The 20,609-nt window shown below is 35.2% G+C and overlaps 1 protein-coding gene across 1 annotated transcript in view; it reads right to left on the reverse strand.

Annotated features, from left to right (window-relative positions):
- Positions 1-3,261: 3,261 nt before the first annotated feature.
- LOC147409762 (uncharacterized) overlaps positions 3,262-20,609 on the reverse strand; it is a 46,935-nt gene continuing 29,587 nt past the window's right edge. Inside the window, exons 7-13 of the mRNA XM_086431820.1 lie at positions 13,015-13,088; positions 10,963-11,050; positions 10,485-10,642; positions 10,183-10,225; positions 5,232-5,297; positions 4,305-4,382; positions 3,262-3,788 (exon numbers count right to left, since the gene is read on the reverse strand). Coding sequence (XP_086287946.1) covers positions 3,678-3,788; positions 4,305-4,382; positions 5,232-5,297; positions 10,183-10,225; positions 10,485-10,642; positions 10,963-11,050; positions 13,015-13,088 — 618 coding nt within the window. The 3' untranslated portion in view covers positions 3,262-3,677. The remainder of the gene's footprint in view (positions 3,789-4,304; positions 4,383-5,231; positions 5,298-10,182; positions 10,226-10,484; positions 10,643-10,962; positions 11,051-13,014; positions 13,089-20,609) is intronic.

The following is a 20,609-nucleotide window of genomic DNA, read 5'->3' on the forward strand; positions in this document are numbered from 1 at the left end:
GAAAGAGAGATAAGATATCCTTTAATTTGTTGGACAACTCACTTTGGGTTAAATTGGGAAATTAAATGTCTTAACCCTCTTTTTTAAAAAGGCCAATTTTCCCCTATAAGAAAGATGTTTTATGGTCCTTCTGACAATAAAAAGAATGAGAGGATGCTTATTTATATATATAGACAACATTGATAGACAAAGTTTTAATCTATATGACAAAAAAATTTCAGAATGGGCTGACTTTTTTAAGATGGTCTTTATGGCGATGAGATCATCCTTATAAAAAATCAGCTCATTCTGAAACTTCCAACCCCATGAAAAATAGTTACAAACTAGTAGTAAAAATTGACGGTCCACGATTCTTCAACTTGTAAATTAAGGATAGAAATTTCAGAATTGGCTGATTTTTTGTAAGGACAATTCCCTCACCATTTAAGACAATACTTTATCTAGAATTTTGTCTCTTGAAATTTTGTCTTATATGGGTTAGAAGTTTTGTAATGAGCTGATTTTTTGAGAGAATAATCTCTATGGTGAGGAGATCATTCTCACAAAAAAAAAAAAACAGCTCAATCTCTATCAAAAGTGATTTAGAATTGTGAATTGTTGATTTTTTACAGTTAATTTTTAAACAACTTTTAATGGGGTTAGAAGTTTCAGATTGAGCTGATTTTTTGTGAGATTGATCTCCTCACCATAAAGAATATCCTCACAAAACATCAACCTAATCCGAAACTTTTAACTCATATAAGACAAATTTTGACTCCCAATATTAGCTACCGAACGCTACCCATACATATATACAAAAAAAATAAAGTTATATATAAAAAAAAAGTTACACCTTTAATTTCCCTAGAACCATTTGAATGTCAAATGATCAAATCCATACATTGTATTACCATTTAGGGTGAAGTATACCTTGTATCGAAAATCCTAAAATACCTATCCCTTTCATCCATGTTTCAAGAGCTTGAGAGGTTGATTTAGACTTATGGTACGAAGCAAAACTTGGAGCCAAAGGTTGGCTTTTTACTCCTTGTTTTGTTTGACTTCTAATAAGTTAACTAGCCAAGGGAGGGGCCATATAAAACTCAAATGAAAACTCCCGGGGAATAAGAAGCCCTCTGGGGTTGATTTTAAGGTTTAAAAGCGGGATTGATTATCTCGAGCCAACCTCCTCCCCCCTTTTGTTTATCACGGATCTCTCTTTTATAGTCAAGAGCTGACGCAGACATAGGTCATGGTGGGAGCAAAGGACGGGAAAACATTAAAACTGGGGAAACCATATGTGCGATGAATGAGAGGGGGTAATCCCACACATACGGCTAGGGGAGCTTCTTGAATCGCATTTACGTGTCCAGGTCATAATCTTGAGTGTTAGAGCTCAGGAGCTCTTTGGTTTGGTTGAAGTCGACTCCCGGTCAATCAACCATACTGGCTAAGTATTACTAACCTACGAGCTATTTCCTCGATAATCTTCGACATTTGTTTACTAAAAAAATCCCAAAGAATATCAGCTGTGCGAGGAACGACCTAGAGATGATATGTCACTAGATGATATGTCACTAGGGAATATTGCAAGATTCTTTTTTTAGAGATGTGCTATTGGCACCCCAACTTTTACTTATTATATCCCAATTAAAAAAAATTTAAAAAAGAGAAATTTCCATAAACTTGAGTAACTTGTGACAAAATTTCGGTTCAGTACACTGGTACATTTTAACTCCTAAAACATGTTTTCCAGTGAATTCATCACTTTTATAATCAACGAACTCATTGATAAATTACCAGCAAGATCACAAGTAATTTTATAGTGACTTTTATAATTAGCGATCTCGCTGGTAAATTACCGACGAGATTACAGGTAATGACGAGTTTGTTGGTATTTTATCAGTGAGATCAATGAGTCATTTTTTGCTCACAGACTCGTTAGTGCTTGCCATGTCAGGCATACAAGGATAGTTTTGTAACTAACAAGGGTATTTTTGAATGCCATTCGATACACATGGGTAAATGTGATTGGTGGATCCCAAATTTCTATGAGCAAATTTTTCTTCAAGATTGATGATCATAAAAGTTACAAACTCATTGGAAAACATGTTTTTAAAATTAATATGAAAAGTGTATTGAATCTGGAATTTTGTTGTATTCAACTCATGAAATGGTAGAATGTTCATTTTAATTCCTAAATCATGTTTTCGAACGAGTTTGTTGGTAGGTATTATAATTTAAAGTGATGATCTCACTGCTAATTACCAGCGATCTCGCCATTAAAAATTAAGGATATTTATCTTTAAATTTACCAGTGAGATCATCACTTTTTTTTATCAACGAGACAATCTCTTTAAAATCAAGGATATTTGTTTTTCAAATTAATAAGAGGGATCGTCACTTTAAATTATACCTCCCATCCACGAAGTCGCATGAAAAAATGTTTTGGGAATTAAAATGAATTGTGCACCGGAGTCATAATTTTGGCAAAGGTTGCACACATTTAGAAAAAAAAAAAAAAATGTAAATGACTAAGCATAAGTAATAGATGGGGTGCCAATAGAAACTATCTTTTCATTTCGATATCTATTTGTTAGATTTTAGATTTTATGAACCTAATCCTAATTGTAAACAATTCTGTTTGAACCAAGCTTTTGTAGTATTTTGATACATAATTTAAGAAATTGGGATGCCATAAGTACAAGTTGGGGTGCCAATAGCAGCTCTCTATTTTTTTTTTTTTTTTAAATAGCAGTTGGTGAAGTGGATATTACAACTAATGACTTGAAAATATCTCTGGACTTGAAAATATCTCTGGACCCCATCTTAGGCAACCAACCAAAGTCTACATCATCTCACATGACTCCCCAAATTGGGGAAAAGTCTTTTCAAAGTCAAAAGATTAAAAAAAATAGACCATCCAAAAGATTCAGAGGAAAAAATAAGAAGAGTCATGAATTGGAACCATAGATAGAACCATGTTGATATTAGAATGAATCAAGTCCAAATATTCAAATAATATGATCATCATCATTCCAAAGATTTCAAGTCGGATCCGATAAGCAAATTGGCTGAAGAATCTTTTATTCCTCCATTCAATTCTGTCTAGGCCCATGGCCACTGGGTTCAAATCTGAACCTAGGGATCGATAAAATCGCAGAAGTCGAAAAGAAAAAATCCTTATCAAGGATTTTGTTTTTGTTTTTGTTTTAAAGAAAGATTCAAAGACCATGACATCTTTAGAGAGGGCATTACATGAATAGCGTGAAAAGGTGCTACTTTTCTTTTGGTCAAAGTTGTTCAAAGAATAAAGAGAAGTCTCTTCTTTGAGGACAATGTCAGAGATGAGTAAAGGTTAATTATGCACCAAGTTTTCCTTTTTTTTTTTTTTTTTTTTTTTATTTCTTTTGTTTCTCAAGGTAGGTCTCCTTGACCTCCTCTACTTGTGATTATCTTTATTAATACACATGTTCACACCTATCAAAAATAAAATAAAATAAAATAAAAGGTGTTCATATTAAGCCATCACTCATCTAATAAAAAATGGCTCCAATTGATGATGCCATATGGGGCATATTGACATCATTGGCGATGATGATTATGCCATTTTGACTGGAGAAGAATTCTTTGACATATTCGGCCATTTTTGTCAGTGAGGATAGAATTCAAGGGATACGAAAACGGCTAAAACACTTTTAGACGAACCCATTGCAAATGATGGTTCCTTCGGCTTCCTTTGCCACAATTTCAGCAACAAAGATGCTACCAGAATCACACCAGCCACCTAAAACATCCCTGTTGGAGGACTGCAGTAGAGTGGCAGATATTCAGATATGGACACCAATGACCATTGCCGGGTAACTTTAAGGTACCCCTCCTGGGTTTTGGTGAAAATTAGAGATTAACCGCACCCCCCACCCCACCAAATGACATATGCCTCTTGACGACAGTCTTCTGTGAAGGACTAACAAAATGACCGAAATGTTTTCGTCTTCAACCTCAAAATCCTATTTTGTTTTTGAGGTTTGAAGTTTGGAGATAGAACGTTGACGTTGAAGACGAGTAAAAATTTTTACCCTAGACATTGAAGAGACAAGATATTTTTGGAGGAAAATCAGTGACATTTAACAAGTGGTAATTTAGATCATTTTTATTACTCTCCCATGAAAGACCAAAAACCCAAGGGACCATCTCTAATTTTCACCAAAACCCGGAGGTGTATCTCAAATTTACCACACCAATCTAGATATTTCAAAAGGACATAAAAGACATCAAGAGCTACAAGAGACCTAGATTTTAGATGATGAAAAAGAACATCACACCTTGCTAAATCCCAGCCAGTTGGAGTCGCCTCGAAATGAAAATAGCTTCTCGTTATCTTTCCACCTTCCTCCAAAGACCTGCAAAAGTAAAGTGTTTATTCCACGGTAGAAAAGAAACAGATGCATCATGATCAAACCTGCAAGTAATTCAATCCCAAAAATTCTCTAGTTATGAGGGTGACCCTCTCACTTGTCTACAACAGATTCTAAAACCTTCCAATTTTAATATAGTTTGAAGGAAAAAAAATAAATAAACCCCATACATTTGCACAAATATATACTGAAAGTCGTGAATCATACAAACTAGCGACGGTGTAGAGATGAGACAAAAAAAAAAGTGATAAGAAACTAAGATGTAGAGTATAATAAGATAACAAGTTAAAATTAATATACTTTGTAGGAGCCTTAATAATTTGACTTTTGCTTCACTGAGCATACCCTTCTGAGGAACAACTCAAAGCTGCATTTTTAGAGACATTTTAAACACTAGTACGAAACCATTTAAGAGAAAAGTAAATAGACTTACATTTTGAGAAGATAAAAGGGTACCAAGTTACCATGAAGTAGCATAATATGGTGATAAATATTTGATTCTTTTTCTTTTTTGAGAAAAGTATGCTGATATGAAATTATGGATAGTAGTGCTTTCGTCATAAGTCCGTATATAAGAGGCGGCTTGCGTCAGATAGAAAGTAGGTTTACGAATTTTCTGATTATCTAACATGAATCCGGATACTTAGCATCAGTAGCATTAGGTAGAACAAATGAAGGAACATGATTTATATGGCCGACCCATAGATTTTGGAAAAGGGTTTGTTGGTGAAGAAAATGATGATTGTAACTGATTTCATGATTAAATATCAATAAATCACCCCAAGCTGGATGTAATGGAACCATAAGAATTGAAAGAACTCTTCAAACAATCACCTCATAATCAACTCCTTGTATGTAGATATAATTTGGGTCAAGTGATGAGAAAGCAAGTCCTGTTATCTGCATTATCAATAAGAGAAAAGTAACCATCTAACATCAAAATGCATTACTAAATCTACAAGAAAGATGGCCACAGATATAATATGGCAGAACAGAATGAAAAGGAAAAACACCACACCAGAGTATTATAAACAGAACTATGTAGAATATATGGCACATACACCCAGTTGATTGCCCCAATACCACCAACTAGATTTTCTAGGTCAAAAATCAATTTGAGCAAATAATCACAATCAATTCTTCTGGATTTCTAGCCAGATCTTTCTATACCACCCAAAATAATGAAAGAGAATGAACGGTGAAGATCATCCCCACACATTAAATATTGACTGAAGAAATCTTTATTTAGGATGGGTCTATGGTGCGCTTCAAACACATCTTGATAGCCTTCAGACACTCTAGGTCCCTATCCTACTACAAGATTATAAAAGGCCCATTGCCCACACAAACTTTTAATCGACAATGCATCAGTCTCGATAGCTTTATGAAATGTGAATATGTAAACATGTAACTCAGATATTGTGTATGAAAAATTCTTGCGCTTGAAAATTGAACATGTGACTTAAATTTATATTATATTAATATTTTTAGTTTAAAATTTCACAGGAGAGATTGAGCAGTCGTTTGGGACTGTGCTTGGATGACAATAAGGAAGAAGAAAAAAAGAGGAAGTTGGGAGGCAGTCGATTGTGACAAGCCAAATGACAGGAGAAAGTATGTGGAATGCATGTTCTTTCTCTCAACACTTTTTTCAAGAAATCAAAGTAAGATATAAGAGTTGCTATGAATAAACCAAGTCAGAGAACAGGAATAAATGGTGAACACAACAACATCGAAGGGGAAAGAGCAACACATAATTGGATCTCCTTTGGATAATAGGGCCAATGCAATACTAATCTGGACCATATTCCAATCCGAGGAGACGATAAGGGGATCCTTGTACCAATTCTAGTCGAGTCAGACAAGCCAATAATGAGAAGGAATTGACCCAAGCAAACAACTAGAACATAGTGATCCACTTGGTGAGGGCATACCTCCAGGTGATAGCATGCTTAAACACCGTCCAAAGTAATACGTTGTTCCCCGAGATCGTTCTGGAGTATCATCCTCTTTGAGGTCAAGGGGCTAAAATATGATAAATAATAAAGTTGGAGGGGTTTATTGAAAAATCGAGAGAAGAGGAAAAATAATAAAGTTGGAGCGGTGTTCTTGGAAGAGGGTAGAAGAGAAAAAGGTAATGAAGTGGTAAGGGTATTCTTGGAAAGTAATAGATGAGGAAAGAGAATAAAATAAAAGTTTTCCTCGAGATCCATAGTAAGATTAAATCTCAGCCCCTCTTTATGTGGGGGCTAAGGGAGGGTGGTCCACCATTGTGTTTAATTATATAGATAGATAAGTAATCATGTATAAGTTCCTGTTCATTTGTACCAAAGCTCATTAAAGAAACATAGAAGCACCCGAACAAATGAATGGATGGGAAAGCTGAGTCTAGTGTCCAACCTGACTGTTGTAACTTGGACGTTAGATCAATTTTCATCTATGCATTCAGCCCATCACAGATGGACAATGCACTCCTACTGTCACTTCTTTTCTTTTCTTTTCTTTTTTCACAAGTTTTCTAGAATTATCTCTGCCCATTTGAATTGAACTATTTCTAGGAAAAGAAAGTAGAAAAGTCAAGAGTTAAACATAGAATACAAAATATGCTTTCTAATACCTTTTATAATGAACGATGATAGCGGGTGAGACTTTGAAGTGTCATAGGTGCATCAAATTGAACAGAATTAAACTGTCTCAATATTGCGACGTTGCAGGCAAAGTGGCATCTTGAGACCAGTGAAGAGTGGACAATAATGCTCTAAGAAACAATGTTTTAAGAAAAGGGGCGCCAGTTGGATTCAAGAAATCTCAAAGTGGTGTCTAGACATCTGATTCAGGGCTTCAAATTCAAATTCTCAATCCTAAGAAGGGGCAAGTCTAGGTCCATCTAAAGTCCTGATGTAGACTACGGGATAAAAGAACCTGACACATGAAGAAGAGAACGCTAGAGGGTGATAAAATAACCCAATAGTGGGGGAGTGTGTTCTGCCACCCAACTGAAATGCAATTAGCAGAAAAAGTTAAGCATGATCCCAAGTCATGTAGAGTATCATGGTCGTGATTGTAACAGAAATAGTCACACAAGGAAACTTCCTAAAATAGTAGATTCAATACAATCAATAAAAGGAGGCAAATTTTACTCGTTTGATTCATCCATTTTTGAACTTGAGAATAGTGTAAGTATGACTCTGTCTTAAGCATAGGAATGCCTTTTGGCACATACCATACCAATACGAGACATAGGAGAAGAATACCGGAGTCAAGTGACTTGTGATTCAGATCTTGAGGTGTGCGGATTCCACAAAAACTCCCCCAAAATACACATTATGAACAGTACCATGATAAATGGTAATATAGGATGAACAATACCGACTCTATGCTGAGTTGAAATATGCTCTAGCAAGATTTAGGGTCTATGGGGCATAGACCTGTAGCTTGGTTTGACAGATTGCAAATCAACTTTGAGGTCGTGCATTCAAGTCTGCTTACTCATAAAAAAATTAGATTTAGGGTTTATGAGGAGGAGGAAGAAGAAGAAGAAAAAGGGAAAGTTGTGTCTCTATACACAACTCCTAAATGGATTTATTTAAAAAATAACGTAATATTTGTGAACAATAATATCCATACAGATATAACTAGTCATATATGAAGAAAATAGAAATAAAATGGACTAAACTACCCTTCACAACATTTTGTACTATGAATAGAAGGTCCGTCACCCTCAACAGATCGTTTAACTACCAATGTACCAACACCATTATGAAATATGAACATTTGACTTGGATCTGGTGCTTGACAAGTTGTTCCTGAAAATTGAACATCTGACTTAGGGTGTGTTTGGAAACCGAGAGTTCACTATGAGAGTTGGACTTTCAGAGATTCAACTCTCAGAAGTTCAACTCTTGAAAGTTGATGGTGAGCGTCAATTAGAACTTTGGTGTTTGAGGAGGGGAAGGAAGAAGAAGAAGAAGAAAAAGGGAAAGTCGTGTCTCTATACACAACCCCTAAATGGGTTCATTTGAAAAATAATGTAATATTTGTCAACAATAATACCCATAACTGGGTTTATTTAAAAAATAACATAATATTTGTGAACAATAATATCCATATAGATATAACTAATCATATATGAAGAAAATAGAAATAAAATGGACTAAACTACCCTTCACAACATTTTGTATCATGAATAGAAGGCCCTCCACCCTCAACAGGCCGTTTAACTGCCAATATACCAACACCATTATGAAATGTGAACATGTGACTTAGATCTGGTGCTTGACAAGTTGTTCCTGAAAATTGAACATCTGACTTAGGGTGTGGTTGGAAGCCGAGAATTCACCATGAGAGTTGGACTCTCAGAGATTCAACTCTTGAAAGTTGATGGTGAGAGTCAATTAGAACTTTGGTGTTTGGTTGTTGTGAAAGTTCATTTTTTATCCTATCTTTCTTCCCCAAATTACTAAATAAATAAATAAATAAATAAAATCAAAAACATTAAAAACCAAATCAGCAAAGGTTTTCAGAGAAGAAAGGAAATGAGTTTTATCCAAAGGGGGAAATCTCTATTAATCCAAATTAATTTTAGGTATTTGCAGAAAATTGAGAGAGAGAGAGAGAGACCATCAGGGTTTTCAACTATTACACTGTAATTGAAGCTCTAAATAGGATTCTTTTGAGTCCAATTTCAAGTTTTCAGGGTATTCGAGGATTAGGGGCATGGGAAGGAGGTGAGAATTGAATTTCTTGTGAGCAGAAGTGATTGAAGAGAAAGCGAAGAAAAGGAGGAAAAATCCAAGAGGATTCATGGAAGAAAGAACAAGAAATCGAGGATTTAAGAAATCTTTCTGGGGAATTTATGAAGGAGTTGGAGAGATCTGAAATTATGGTAGGTGGGTTTTTAGGTTGTAGAGTTCTTGAGATTGAGAGCTCCGTTTCTTGATCCAGGTGAAATCCTAGAAATAGTTTCGTCTTCTGGTTTGAGAGAGAGAGAGAGGAGGAAGAGAGCTTACCCAGCGGATTGATGCAAACCAGTTTTGCATGAGCTGAGTATTGAGGGATGGATTTTGAACAGTTTCACATGTTGACCACATTCACCGAATTTGATGAATGTTTTAATACCCAAAAAAAGGAGAGTTCAGGGGTTGGCGAGTTGAGAACCAGCGTTGGTTGATGAATTCAAACACCAAAAGTTGAGCAACTCTCTCACATAACTCATGGTTTTCAAACACACCCTTAAAATTTGTCATGTTAACAGTTCTACCATAGAAATCATGGATGCCCAATGGTTGTTTGTTAACAAATCTAAGCTGCTCCCCCAAAGTGTAACACCACATTACAAGCTAAAGGTAACTCCTAGTGTTTGTGCAGTTCACTGATGCTTGGTTTATCGGAGTAAAAAAAAAATAATGATACACCAGACCCATGTTATCTACACTCTAAAAATCATGGTAGACCAGATCCAATTTTAACACTCATAAACAATTAGGCCAGTTTAACTTACATGTTCTGAATAAACACCACCAAAAGGAAATAACTAAAAATAAAAAGAAAGGTCATAATTAAATAGCAACAAAACAACAGAAGCCGACTGACAACCATAACAACAATGATTTACTATAAACTAACAGTTGAATCCAATAACAATTGACATTAAATCTTTGACAAATGCAAACTAACAAACAAAAAGAACACAAAAAAAGAACCAACTCATCCCAATGTAAGCTCTCTTGATTGTAAAGAGAATAACACAAACATCATGATTGGATAAAGTGGGATCCCCACACACCTCATACTTTGAGCAGTTCACCCACCTTGATAAGGCTGACCATCTGCACCCAAGATGTAGAACACATTAACATAGAATGTTCCAAAAAATGTAATTAATAGCTAAATGAGCTCTCTTGCTTTAAAAGATATACCCTTGTCCGTAATAGACATATTCATTGCCACATCAAACCTTAAGCATTTGTTCATTAATTGATTTTCCAATATCCTATGATCCAAACATGTTCTCAAGAAAAGAAAACTTCGAGAAAAAAGGGCACCCATTGAGAGATGCAGCTTGACAAAAATATGACTGTCACAAACCTGCGAGGATCATAGATGGTTACAGTACGATCAGATCCACCAACTGCAATATTCCCTGCTGAAGAGCCGCAAACAGCATAAAAGATGTCTCCAGGGGAACCACAGATGCGTTGTACACAGCCGCCATTCTCCTTTGTTCTCAAGTCCCATATGGTTAACTGCAGTTCCCAAAGTGTGTAGCAGAATCAATTTAGTGGCAGTGTAAAAATAAAAGCTCATAGACAAGTGGACTAAAATGTGCATAACGCAAAGAGTCGCAATCCAGAACAGTGTCCTGTTCCTATAGCAACATACAGTGTCTACATGGCACTTTTTGGTTGGAGATTAAAAACATTGGGCTGCGTGCCACGTAGAATATGGCTAGATTAGGAGCCCAATGTGTTTTAAACTCCTACCAAAAGGTACCATGTAGACACTGTTCCTATTCTAGAGAAACGGGACACTGTTCTGCATCCAGATTCAATGCAAAAAACCAGACCTGGCAGCCTTCAGCAACTGCTAATATAGAACTTTCATTCCCAGGAAATGAACTTGGAAGAAAGCTTAACGAAGATGGATACCACAAGCTGCAACATAACCATGTCAAGAACAAAAGAAAACATCCAAAAGAGCACTTACAAGCAAGACTGGTGCATGTGTGTTTAACAAACAAAAGATATACCTATATATATATATATATATATATATATATATATAAGATGCAACGGTTGTGTTCTCAATGTTTATCCTCCATAAAGAGGGGTTCAGATTCAATCTTACATATATACTGAGGACAACTTTCAATTTTATTGCCTCTTCTCCTCTTCCCTTTCCAAAAATACCTGTTCAACTTTATATATAACCTTTTCCCTCGCTTCCACCTTTTCCAATAATATCCCTTCAATTTTATTGATTTTTCTCTTCTACACCTTTTCCAATAATATCCCTCCAACTTTATTGTCTTTCCTATTCTACTCCTTTAACCCCCAAAGAGGATGCCCATGCCAACATAGTCACCATGTTGGGATTCAGGAATAAGTCGGCAAAGGAAAATTTTGAAAAATCTGGTAAATCGGGAAAAAAATCAAAATAAGTAGGGAAAAAATCGAGCTAGGGCTAGTGTAGTGTAATTATTCCTAACAGGCAGTGCTATCATGTTAGATCATCAAATCTTATATTAAATAACAATTATAAATCACCAACAAGGCTTTCATTTCCAAAAATCCGTTTTCAATTTCGACAATTTTGAAAAATTACTTTTCTGACACTTTGCCAAATTTTGACAGCTTCTCAGCTTTTATGCCTTATGGTTTTATCGTGGTTTCCGAGCCTTTTGACTCAACCAAAACCATATAATGAAATTGGTTGATGTCTTATGGGCCTCGAATAACTTTAAAAACAAATATACTTTGATAGATAGGTAGGAATTTAGACGATGGGTTAATCGATTAATTGATGAATGGATATGGAGAAATTTACATGGGATTATTGCATGATGAAATTTGGAAAAAGTTCAACAATGTTTATAGGTGTTTAATTCCAATAAGATCCATCAATTTCACTAATTTGTAAAATTATAAACAAAGTTAGAAGAAATAACATCAACAAGAATGAGAAATTGATATCATCCATGTCCACAACAAATAACCATATGTTTATAACACATTCAAGGCTTATATTGTGCTGATTAAAATCGTCAAAATCAATGTTATCCTCAGTTGCATCATCATTATAATATGTTTTATCGGTAAAATTGTTACCATCATCTTCATCAAGGCCAAGTCCTCTTACTAGTGCATCAAAGCCATCTTTTGTTTTTCATGATTTAAACGTAAAGATAGTGATTTAATTGCATAATTTGCAGAAATCATGTCTTAAAGAAAAAGTCGTGATTAAATCAGTGAAGGTAAAAGTCATGATTTAATACTTTTTCAACGATTCAGATAATTTGGTGACTATGCATGCCAATAGGCACAGGAAAACTTAGTATATATATATATATATATACTACCTATGCATATGGACCGCAAGATCAAGTGGCACCCAGAAATAAGATCGGATGCCACATGGAACTAAAGCATAATTGATGATACTTATTAATAAGAGTTTCATTAGTCTAGGAAACTGTGAACAAATATAATAAAGGTCAGTCATGGCAATAATTCAAAGGACTCATTCTCTTACTAGATATAAAATAAGTATAATAATATTAAAATATTAATTGCGTAGAATGTCAATATATCATGAGATTTGGGGTAAATTTGGTCACCTTGACCCAAAGCCATAAAACATCCCCACTCAAAACGAGATCACATATGAAGATGGCACACCATACAGAGAATAGTCATCCATAATTATATATACGAACTAGTTGATCAATGAAGAACATATGTTTAAGATGATTTATGCTAGCATTTCAGTTAATGATAACATGATGTATAGAAATATAAAAACGAAAAAATAAGTTAAAAATCTGAAAAGATAGATGAATGTGGATTTGCATAGAGAATTTGAGCAACAAGAGCAATTTAGCGACATATACAACACTTACGTACGTAGACTCCTAATATGAATATCCTGGTCATAAATATCAATGCTTTTGCAGAAGCTGCGGGCCACAACTGCCTGGAAAGATAAAACCGTCAGTGGAAATAAGACAGCTTCGCATAAGCACCAGAGAAACTTTAGGTGTATACCTTATCAGGAAAAAAAAATTATTTGGTAAATAATCTAATCCAAGATACATAAAAGATGATTTCATCAATAACAAACTTGCTCTCATAAAATTTTGATGGTCGATTTAAATGTGGTTTCCATCTATCTTTTCAAAAATTGAGGCATGAAGCAAGGTGCTTAATTGGCCAATGCCTCGATAAAAAAAAAGCCTCACAGATTTTTAAAATAATAATATAACATATACTAATAATTAATACAAAAAATTGAAAAATTAGGATAGCCACCACATATTTCCAAATTGCTAGTTTCAAATCCACTGAATCATATTCCAATTTTTAATTCCCTAAACTAATAATAATATAAAGTATTATACTTCAGTAAAAAAGAAATAGTTATATTTGAATAATTGAAAGTTTCTATGAGAAATAAAAAATGCAACTGAATATTATTTTCTTTTCAATTTTCTCTGTGCAATACTAAATACTACAATAATTTATTTACGAATCAAATCACTTTTCAATGATTTTCTTTTCATGCATTTTTATTTTTTATTTGAATTTATTGAAGTGTTATAACCTAACTCTAATATCAAGTGAAGATCAAGAAATCAAAGACGAAGTGAAAAGAAGAGAGAGAAGAGAAGAATTAAGAAGAAGAGGGAGAGAGGGGGAGAGAGAGAGAGAGAGTAAAACTCAATGGTTAGGCCTCTCCTCTAGATGCTTTTATTATGTTGAAAGTATTGTGGGGCCCACTTACACAACTTAAGTAGTGGGCCCACCAATTCATAAACACTAAAAAAATAAATAAAAAGAACTTTAACAATATGCTAGTGGTAATAGAGAAATATACTAAAGAAGAAAGAAAGGAATAAGAATAGGAAAGATGCATACAAGAAGAAATATATAATGAAAAAAATAAAAAATAAAATTTGATGGGAGGCGTACTCCTCAATCACACCTCAAACAAAGGTGTATGCATTTTGGGCACCTCTTGGTCTAAGGCTTGTGCCAAACTACATTCATGTTTCATCCTTACGTGATGCAGGATGATGCAACTAGCCTAAAATGATGACTTTGAGATTAGGCTAAATTACCAAGAACAAGGAAAATCATAAAATAAGCTAATTTAACATTAAATTTAAGAGAAAATCTAGTAAAAGATTAAGAAAGGGTTCTAGGCTAATTATAGTCCTACAAGGCTAATCCCTAAAATATGGAGTGAGGTGAAAGGATATTTTGCAATTCCACTAGCCTAGAGTTTCAAATCAATAACAAATTTGGATTCCATTGAACCTTTCAAGGATTTCAAAGAATAATTAGGCCCATAGAGTTTTTTTTTTTGTGGGGGACGGTGAGGGGAGAAAAGGAAATTTGTTTTAAGATTGGGTTAAGGATTTGGGCTAGATAAGGTAAACCCAAAAGCAAAATATATATATTTTTTTTCTCGCAATTACGATGGGATAGATGAAAAGGGTAAAGGTTAAGGTTTATAGGGTAATGATTAAAGGTTAAGAGAAGGGAGAAAGGATTAAGTGTTGAGGTTTGTAAGTTTCAAGAATCAAGAAAGGGATTTTAAGAATCAAGAATTCAAGTTTTTTTTGGAAAAAAATCAAGCAAACAATTTATGGATTGGTTTCTTGAAACTTAAAAGGATTAAAAAGTTCTTGATGGTACAAATAAAATAAAAAAATGTAGAACATATGGATTAATGAAGAGATAGAGAATAAAAAGGCAATTAAAGAAGGAAAAAAAAATGATATTTACTTTGAAATCACCCCAATGATTTCCATGGTAACAATTACATTGAATGCATCAACATTCAAAAGAAAAAAGAGACTTGTAATTTCCTTTATTCCATTCATCCTCTCTCAATAAATACAATCTATAAATAAGGAAAATCAACTGAGAGTCCTAATAAAACCAAAATACCTAATTTTTGTAATTCTCTCTCCTAAATTTTCAACCTCAATAAACTTAAATAAAACACGTCCTAAAGTTAACAAACTGCCTCTAAATATTATACTAAGACCATGAGCCAATAAAACATGAAAATAAGCTCAAAAACATTAAAATAATGCCCTAAAACAGAAGATTTTAAGAAGGAAAAAGTCAAGTCTCTTTGTGAGAGCTTAGCATGAATTTATATTAATTAAAAGAATTAAAAGATAGAAAAGTCCTTCCAAATAAGAAATAAATAAAACTATCAATACTAAATAATTATAACTAAAATAGCAATTAGATTATTTCCAATACCCTCCCTCAAGTTGGAGCGAATATATCAACTAAACTCAGCTTGACAATGTGAGAATTAGTGATGGACGGACCAACAGACATCGTAAGCATATTGACAAACTGATTTGAAGAAGGAACGAAGACTATCTGAAGATCACCAGATCGAACTTTTTCTATGAGAAAGTGAATATCAACCTCAATATGCTTAGTTCTTTCATGAATAACTGAGTCAGAAGCAAGCATAATAGCAGACTTGTTATCACAGAACAAAGTAGAAGAACCAGAAACAGGAAAACCCAACTCTGTCAACAAAGATCGAAGTCAAATTAGTTCACATGTACCAAGGGCCATAACACGATACTCAGCTTTAGCATAAGAACGAGATACCGCATTCTATTTCTTACTTTTCCACGAGATACGATTATTACTTTTTCACTAGATACATTCTGTTTAGAGATAGATCTCTTGTCTGGGAAAGAGCCAGCATAATCAACATCTATAAAACAAGACAAATGCGGTTGAACAGTGGAAAAGTAAAAAAGCCCAAGACTAGGACGTGACTTCAAGTAGCGAAGAATGTGATAAACTGCATCAAGATGAGAAGTACACGGAATATGTATGAACTGGCTAACCACAATGACCGCAAAGGACAAGTCCGGTCTAATGTTAATTAGATAAATCAGATGACGTACAAGTCTCTGATAAGAAGGATCCGATAAAAGATTGCAAGACTCAGCTTGAAGACAATGATTTTGATCTATAGGAGAGGAAACAAGATGACAATTAAGCATCCCAATATCCTAAAGCAGATCCAATGTGTATTTACGCTGAGATAGTGATATACCACAGCGAGAACAAGCCACTTCTATCCCCAATAAGTAGTTGAGTGGACCCAAGTCTTTAACCTCAAAAACAAAACTTAACAGCGACTTAACCCTGCCAATCCACTGTGCAGCATCTCCAGACATAATGATGTCATTTACATAGACCAAAATAATAGTGCAACGACCATCCACCCCTCGATGAACAAAGCAAGTATGATCTGAGTGACATCTAAAAAACTCCATAGATAGAATAACTTCAGAAAACCGTTGAAACCAAGCTCGCGACGGCTGCTTTAGGCCATACAATGATTTAAGAAGATGACATACCTTCCCAGAATATTCCCCTTGAAGACGAAACCCTAGAGGAGGGTCCATATAAATAACTTCAATCAAATCACCATTCAGAAATACGTTCTTCACATCAAGTTGGTGAAGTAGCTAGAAGTTACACGCAACTAGTGAAATAAGAAGTCGAACAGTGAAGAGTTTGGCGACGAGCAAACATGGCACCAAAATCTTTTCCTGGGGTCTGTGTAAACCCCTTAGCAATTAGGTGTGCCTTATACTGATCAACAGTACCATCAACGAGATATTTCACAGTGAAGAACCATTTACAACCAACGGTCCGCTCCCTAGATGGAAGAATAACAAACTCCCAATTATTATTGTTCTGTAAAGCATCCATTTCAGCAGTCATAGCTTTAGTCCACTAAAGGTCTCGCAAAACCTCTGATATAGACCGATGAACTCGAATAGAATCAATGGCTGCAAGGAAGGCATGATAAGAGGAAGAAAGACCCTGATAGGAAAAAAATTGGACAATAGGATGATCAGTAACACACCCCCGCTTACCTTTGCAAAGGACAATAGGTAGGTGAGAATCAGAAATAGAAGAGACAAAAACATGTATATGTGTGGAGGTAGAAGGTGGTATACCTAAATCCAAAAAGAAGGTTGGCAAGGGTGTAGAGGGGTGAAGGTGACGAGTATAGACCTTAAGTGGTGGCAAAGATGGAAGAAAAACTGGAGAAGGCAACACTATAAGAGACGAGTCCTGCAAAGTAGATGTGGCATGAAAGTATAGAACATTTTCAAAGAAAGTAACATCAAGAGAGTGGATGACACGATGAGAAACTAGATCGTAATACCGATACCCCTTAGACATAAAGGAGTAATCCAAGAAAACACATCGAATGACTATCATCCAATTTTGTACGATTGGGTGTCTTGTCTTGAGCAAAGCATGTGAACCCAAAGACTCGAGGTGTAATAAGGAAAATAATGCTATCAGATTGAAGGACATGAAGAGGCACCTGTCCCTCTAAGGTGCGACTTGGAACACAGTTAAGAAAAAAACCGTAGTGAAGACTGGTATATTCCAATATGTCTTTGAAACATGCATTTCACGAAGAAGACAACAATGTTCATGAAGTGGAGATTCTTACGTTCCGCCATCCCGTTTTGCTCAAGAATATAAGGACAAGTCAACTGGTGAAGCATACCATGCTCATAAAGATGGGAGCGACTCCCATCAGATATATACTCCCCCCTATTATCAGACCTAAGGGATTTAACAGTTATATTATACCGATTCTGAATCATTTTAAGATAGTTAACAAAAATTGGGAGCACCTTAGAATGAGAACACATCAGATAAACTCAAGTGCAACGAGAATAGTTATCTATAAATGTAACATAATATCGATGACCATTAAAAGCAATAACAAGGGAAGGTCCCTACACATCAGAATTAACTAAATCAAATATTGCATTAAATTGATGCATACGAGGAATATAAGAAGTATGTGTGTTTAGAAAGTTCACAAGGAACACTGAATTCTATGTCACTACAGGTAATTTTTAAAGGAGGAAATAAAGAACATGAGTATTGAAAATTGGCATGTACAAAGTGAGCATGCCATAAATCTAAAGTTTGTGATGAAAATATATGGCTCCCAGAGGATGGAAGCACAGAAGCCAGAGCAACAGTAGGCTAAGATCCAAACAAGTATAGCCCATCCCTCTCATACCCCTTGCCAAAAATCCTCTTTTAAGTCAGATCCTGAAAAATACAGTGAGTAGGAAAAAAAGGTAATTGAGCAATTATGACATAGTAATACTACTGACAAACAAAAGATTAAGAGATAGGTGAGGGACATGAAGCACAGAATCGAGAGAAATCCTAGAGGATAAAGAGATGATACCCATGTTGTGGATGGGTGTAAGAGATCCATCAACAAGACGAACCTTCCTATAGGTGGTGGGAAAAGTAGAAAAAGTAAAATGGCTAGACTCACCGGTTATGTGATCAGAGGCACCAAAATCAATAACCCATGTCAGAGGAGTAGACTTAGACTAAGTGACATTGAATGCAGAAGATGTACCTAGCGTCGTAGTAACAGAGGCCATAGTCGAAAAGGGGTAAGTGTGAGTATGAATCTGATCCCGGACAATAGCGACAATTTGAGTCTGTAGTTGTTGCAAGTCAATCGTGCCAAGTGAAGATGGAGAATTAGTGAAAAGAATAAATAATGACTCCATTGTAGCAACACGAGGAGCAGTCTGTCCCAAAGACGAAGTGGAGGAAGGTCGTGATATCAGATGATGATAGAATTGAAAACAGTGGACCTTCTCATGGCCAGTCTTCTGTTAATGATTGCAACGAAGGCCACTCCCTTTACCACGACTACCACGACCACAATTCCCTGATTTAGGAGTACGAGAGTCGGAGAAACTTGAGTTGGCAGCTAAGGCCATATGATTTGTAGCTGGAGCAGAAAAAATGCTAGGGATTTGAGTCTGAGGAGAAGCAATATAGCAACGACGCTCATCATTGTCAATAGTCGCAAATATCTCAAATAGAAAAGGTAAAGGATTGGTATTGAGGATCTGTGTCCAAAATGTCTCAAACTCTGGACGTAGACCTATAAGAAACTAGTAAGTCTGATGTCGAGCAATCCTCTTAATCACATAACCAACTGCCTCTGAAAATAACTCAGTCATAGACTCATAATGAGAGTTCATCCTAACGTGACTGAAGAAATCCAAAGTAATCGGCTACACTCTAAGTCCCTTAGGTAGCCTTGGCAATGTCTCAATGACGCTCATAAATCCTCGAGTCATTTCTGGCATAGGTGTATATCTGAGTAAGTGCTGACCATAAAGATGGAACTGTCTCATGATTCATGAACATAGTATAGATGCGCTGTTCCATGGAGTTAAATAACCACCCAAGGATAGTACAGTTGTTGATCCCCTATGATTCAAATTTAGGATCAGTAAGTGGTAGTTTAGTTACAGTCCCAGAGAGCCATCCAGATTTCCCTCTATTACCTAGAAAGAGTCGCACAGATCGCAACCATGACTAAAAGTTTCGACCATCGAGAATAACAGTGGTAATACGTGGGGCTCAAGAGTTAGACCCAAAGATTGTAGTGTAAGTCGTAAGTCGTAATTGCTTGTTTCGAAGTCATTGCTTTGGTTCAAAGGGAGGTCTAAAGAAGAAATTTGGAGGCCTAAAAAATAGAACTTTATGGGCACCCTAAGTGCAATCGCAAATGTTGTCTAAATTTACGCACGCAAGTATACGTATCGAAACAAGTAATAAAGTGATAAGAAAGTATCGTTCCCACGGAGACGAAATACCAATCTATTGCTAATTACCAATTTATCTCAATCTAATTTTATCCAAATAAAAGTAAAAATAGGATTTAAAATTAAACAAGAAAATAACACAGATAATAAATTTGAAGTTTAAAATCAATGAGTGATGAAATCTAGGTTTATAATTTCCCCCAAACAATCCACTTGATTAAATTCTCCTTCCCTCTATGATAAATTAATCCACTATGATTGTCATCCAAGAACACTAAATTCTCTACAAGCCTCTTCCGATGGTCATGTAAAAATACCCTTCTAGACTAACTCCCTATATGCCTATGAAAATTAAATCAAGAATAATTTATTAAGAATAAGTTCTCATAAGGAATGCACATGCAACCTGAGTATATTCCTATCTCAAATTAGCATATGTTAATCTATCTAGATCATGAACACAAAATAACTCTGCCGATATTATTAAGGTTCACCAAATCAATTCAATCAATGGCTAGTTAATCAAATCGCATTAAACAATGGATAGAATAAACAATCACATGTGGGATCATAGAAGAAAGAAAGAAAACTAATCAAATATCATGAATGGGTTCCATTATAACCCTAGAATAGAAATTAGTTAATCATTGAAAAGAAAACAAAATCACAAAAGTATTCAGCCATTTTTAGAGATTACAAATATCAAGAGAAGAGATAAAGTTCAGAAAGATAAAACTCAAAAGTCGAATCTCCAGCTCTCGTCCTCCTTCTCGATCTTGTGACTCCAAGAAAAACCCCAAAACTTATGTGCTGAATAAGGC

This window comes from Akebia trifoliata, chromosome 2 (assembly GCF_017979445.1).
Source record: "Akebia trifoliata isolate Shusen 1 chromosome 2, ASM1797944v1, whole genome shotgun sequence".
Classification (NCBI taxonomy): Eukaryota; Viridiplantae; Streptophyta; class Magnoliopsida; order Ranunculales; family Lardizabalaceae; genus Akebia; species Akebia trifoliata.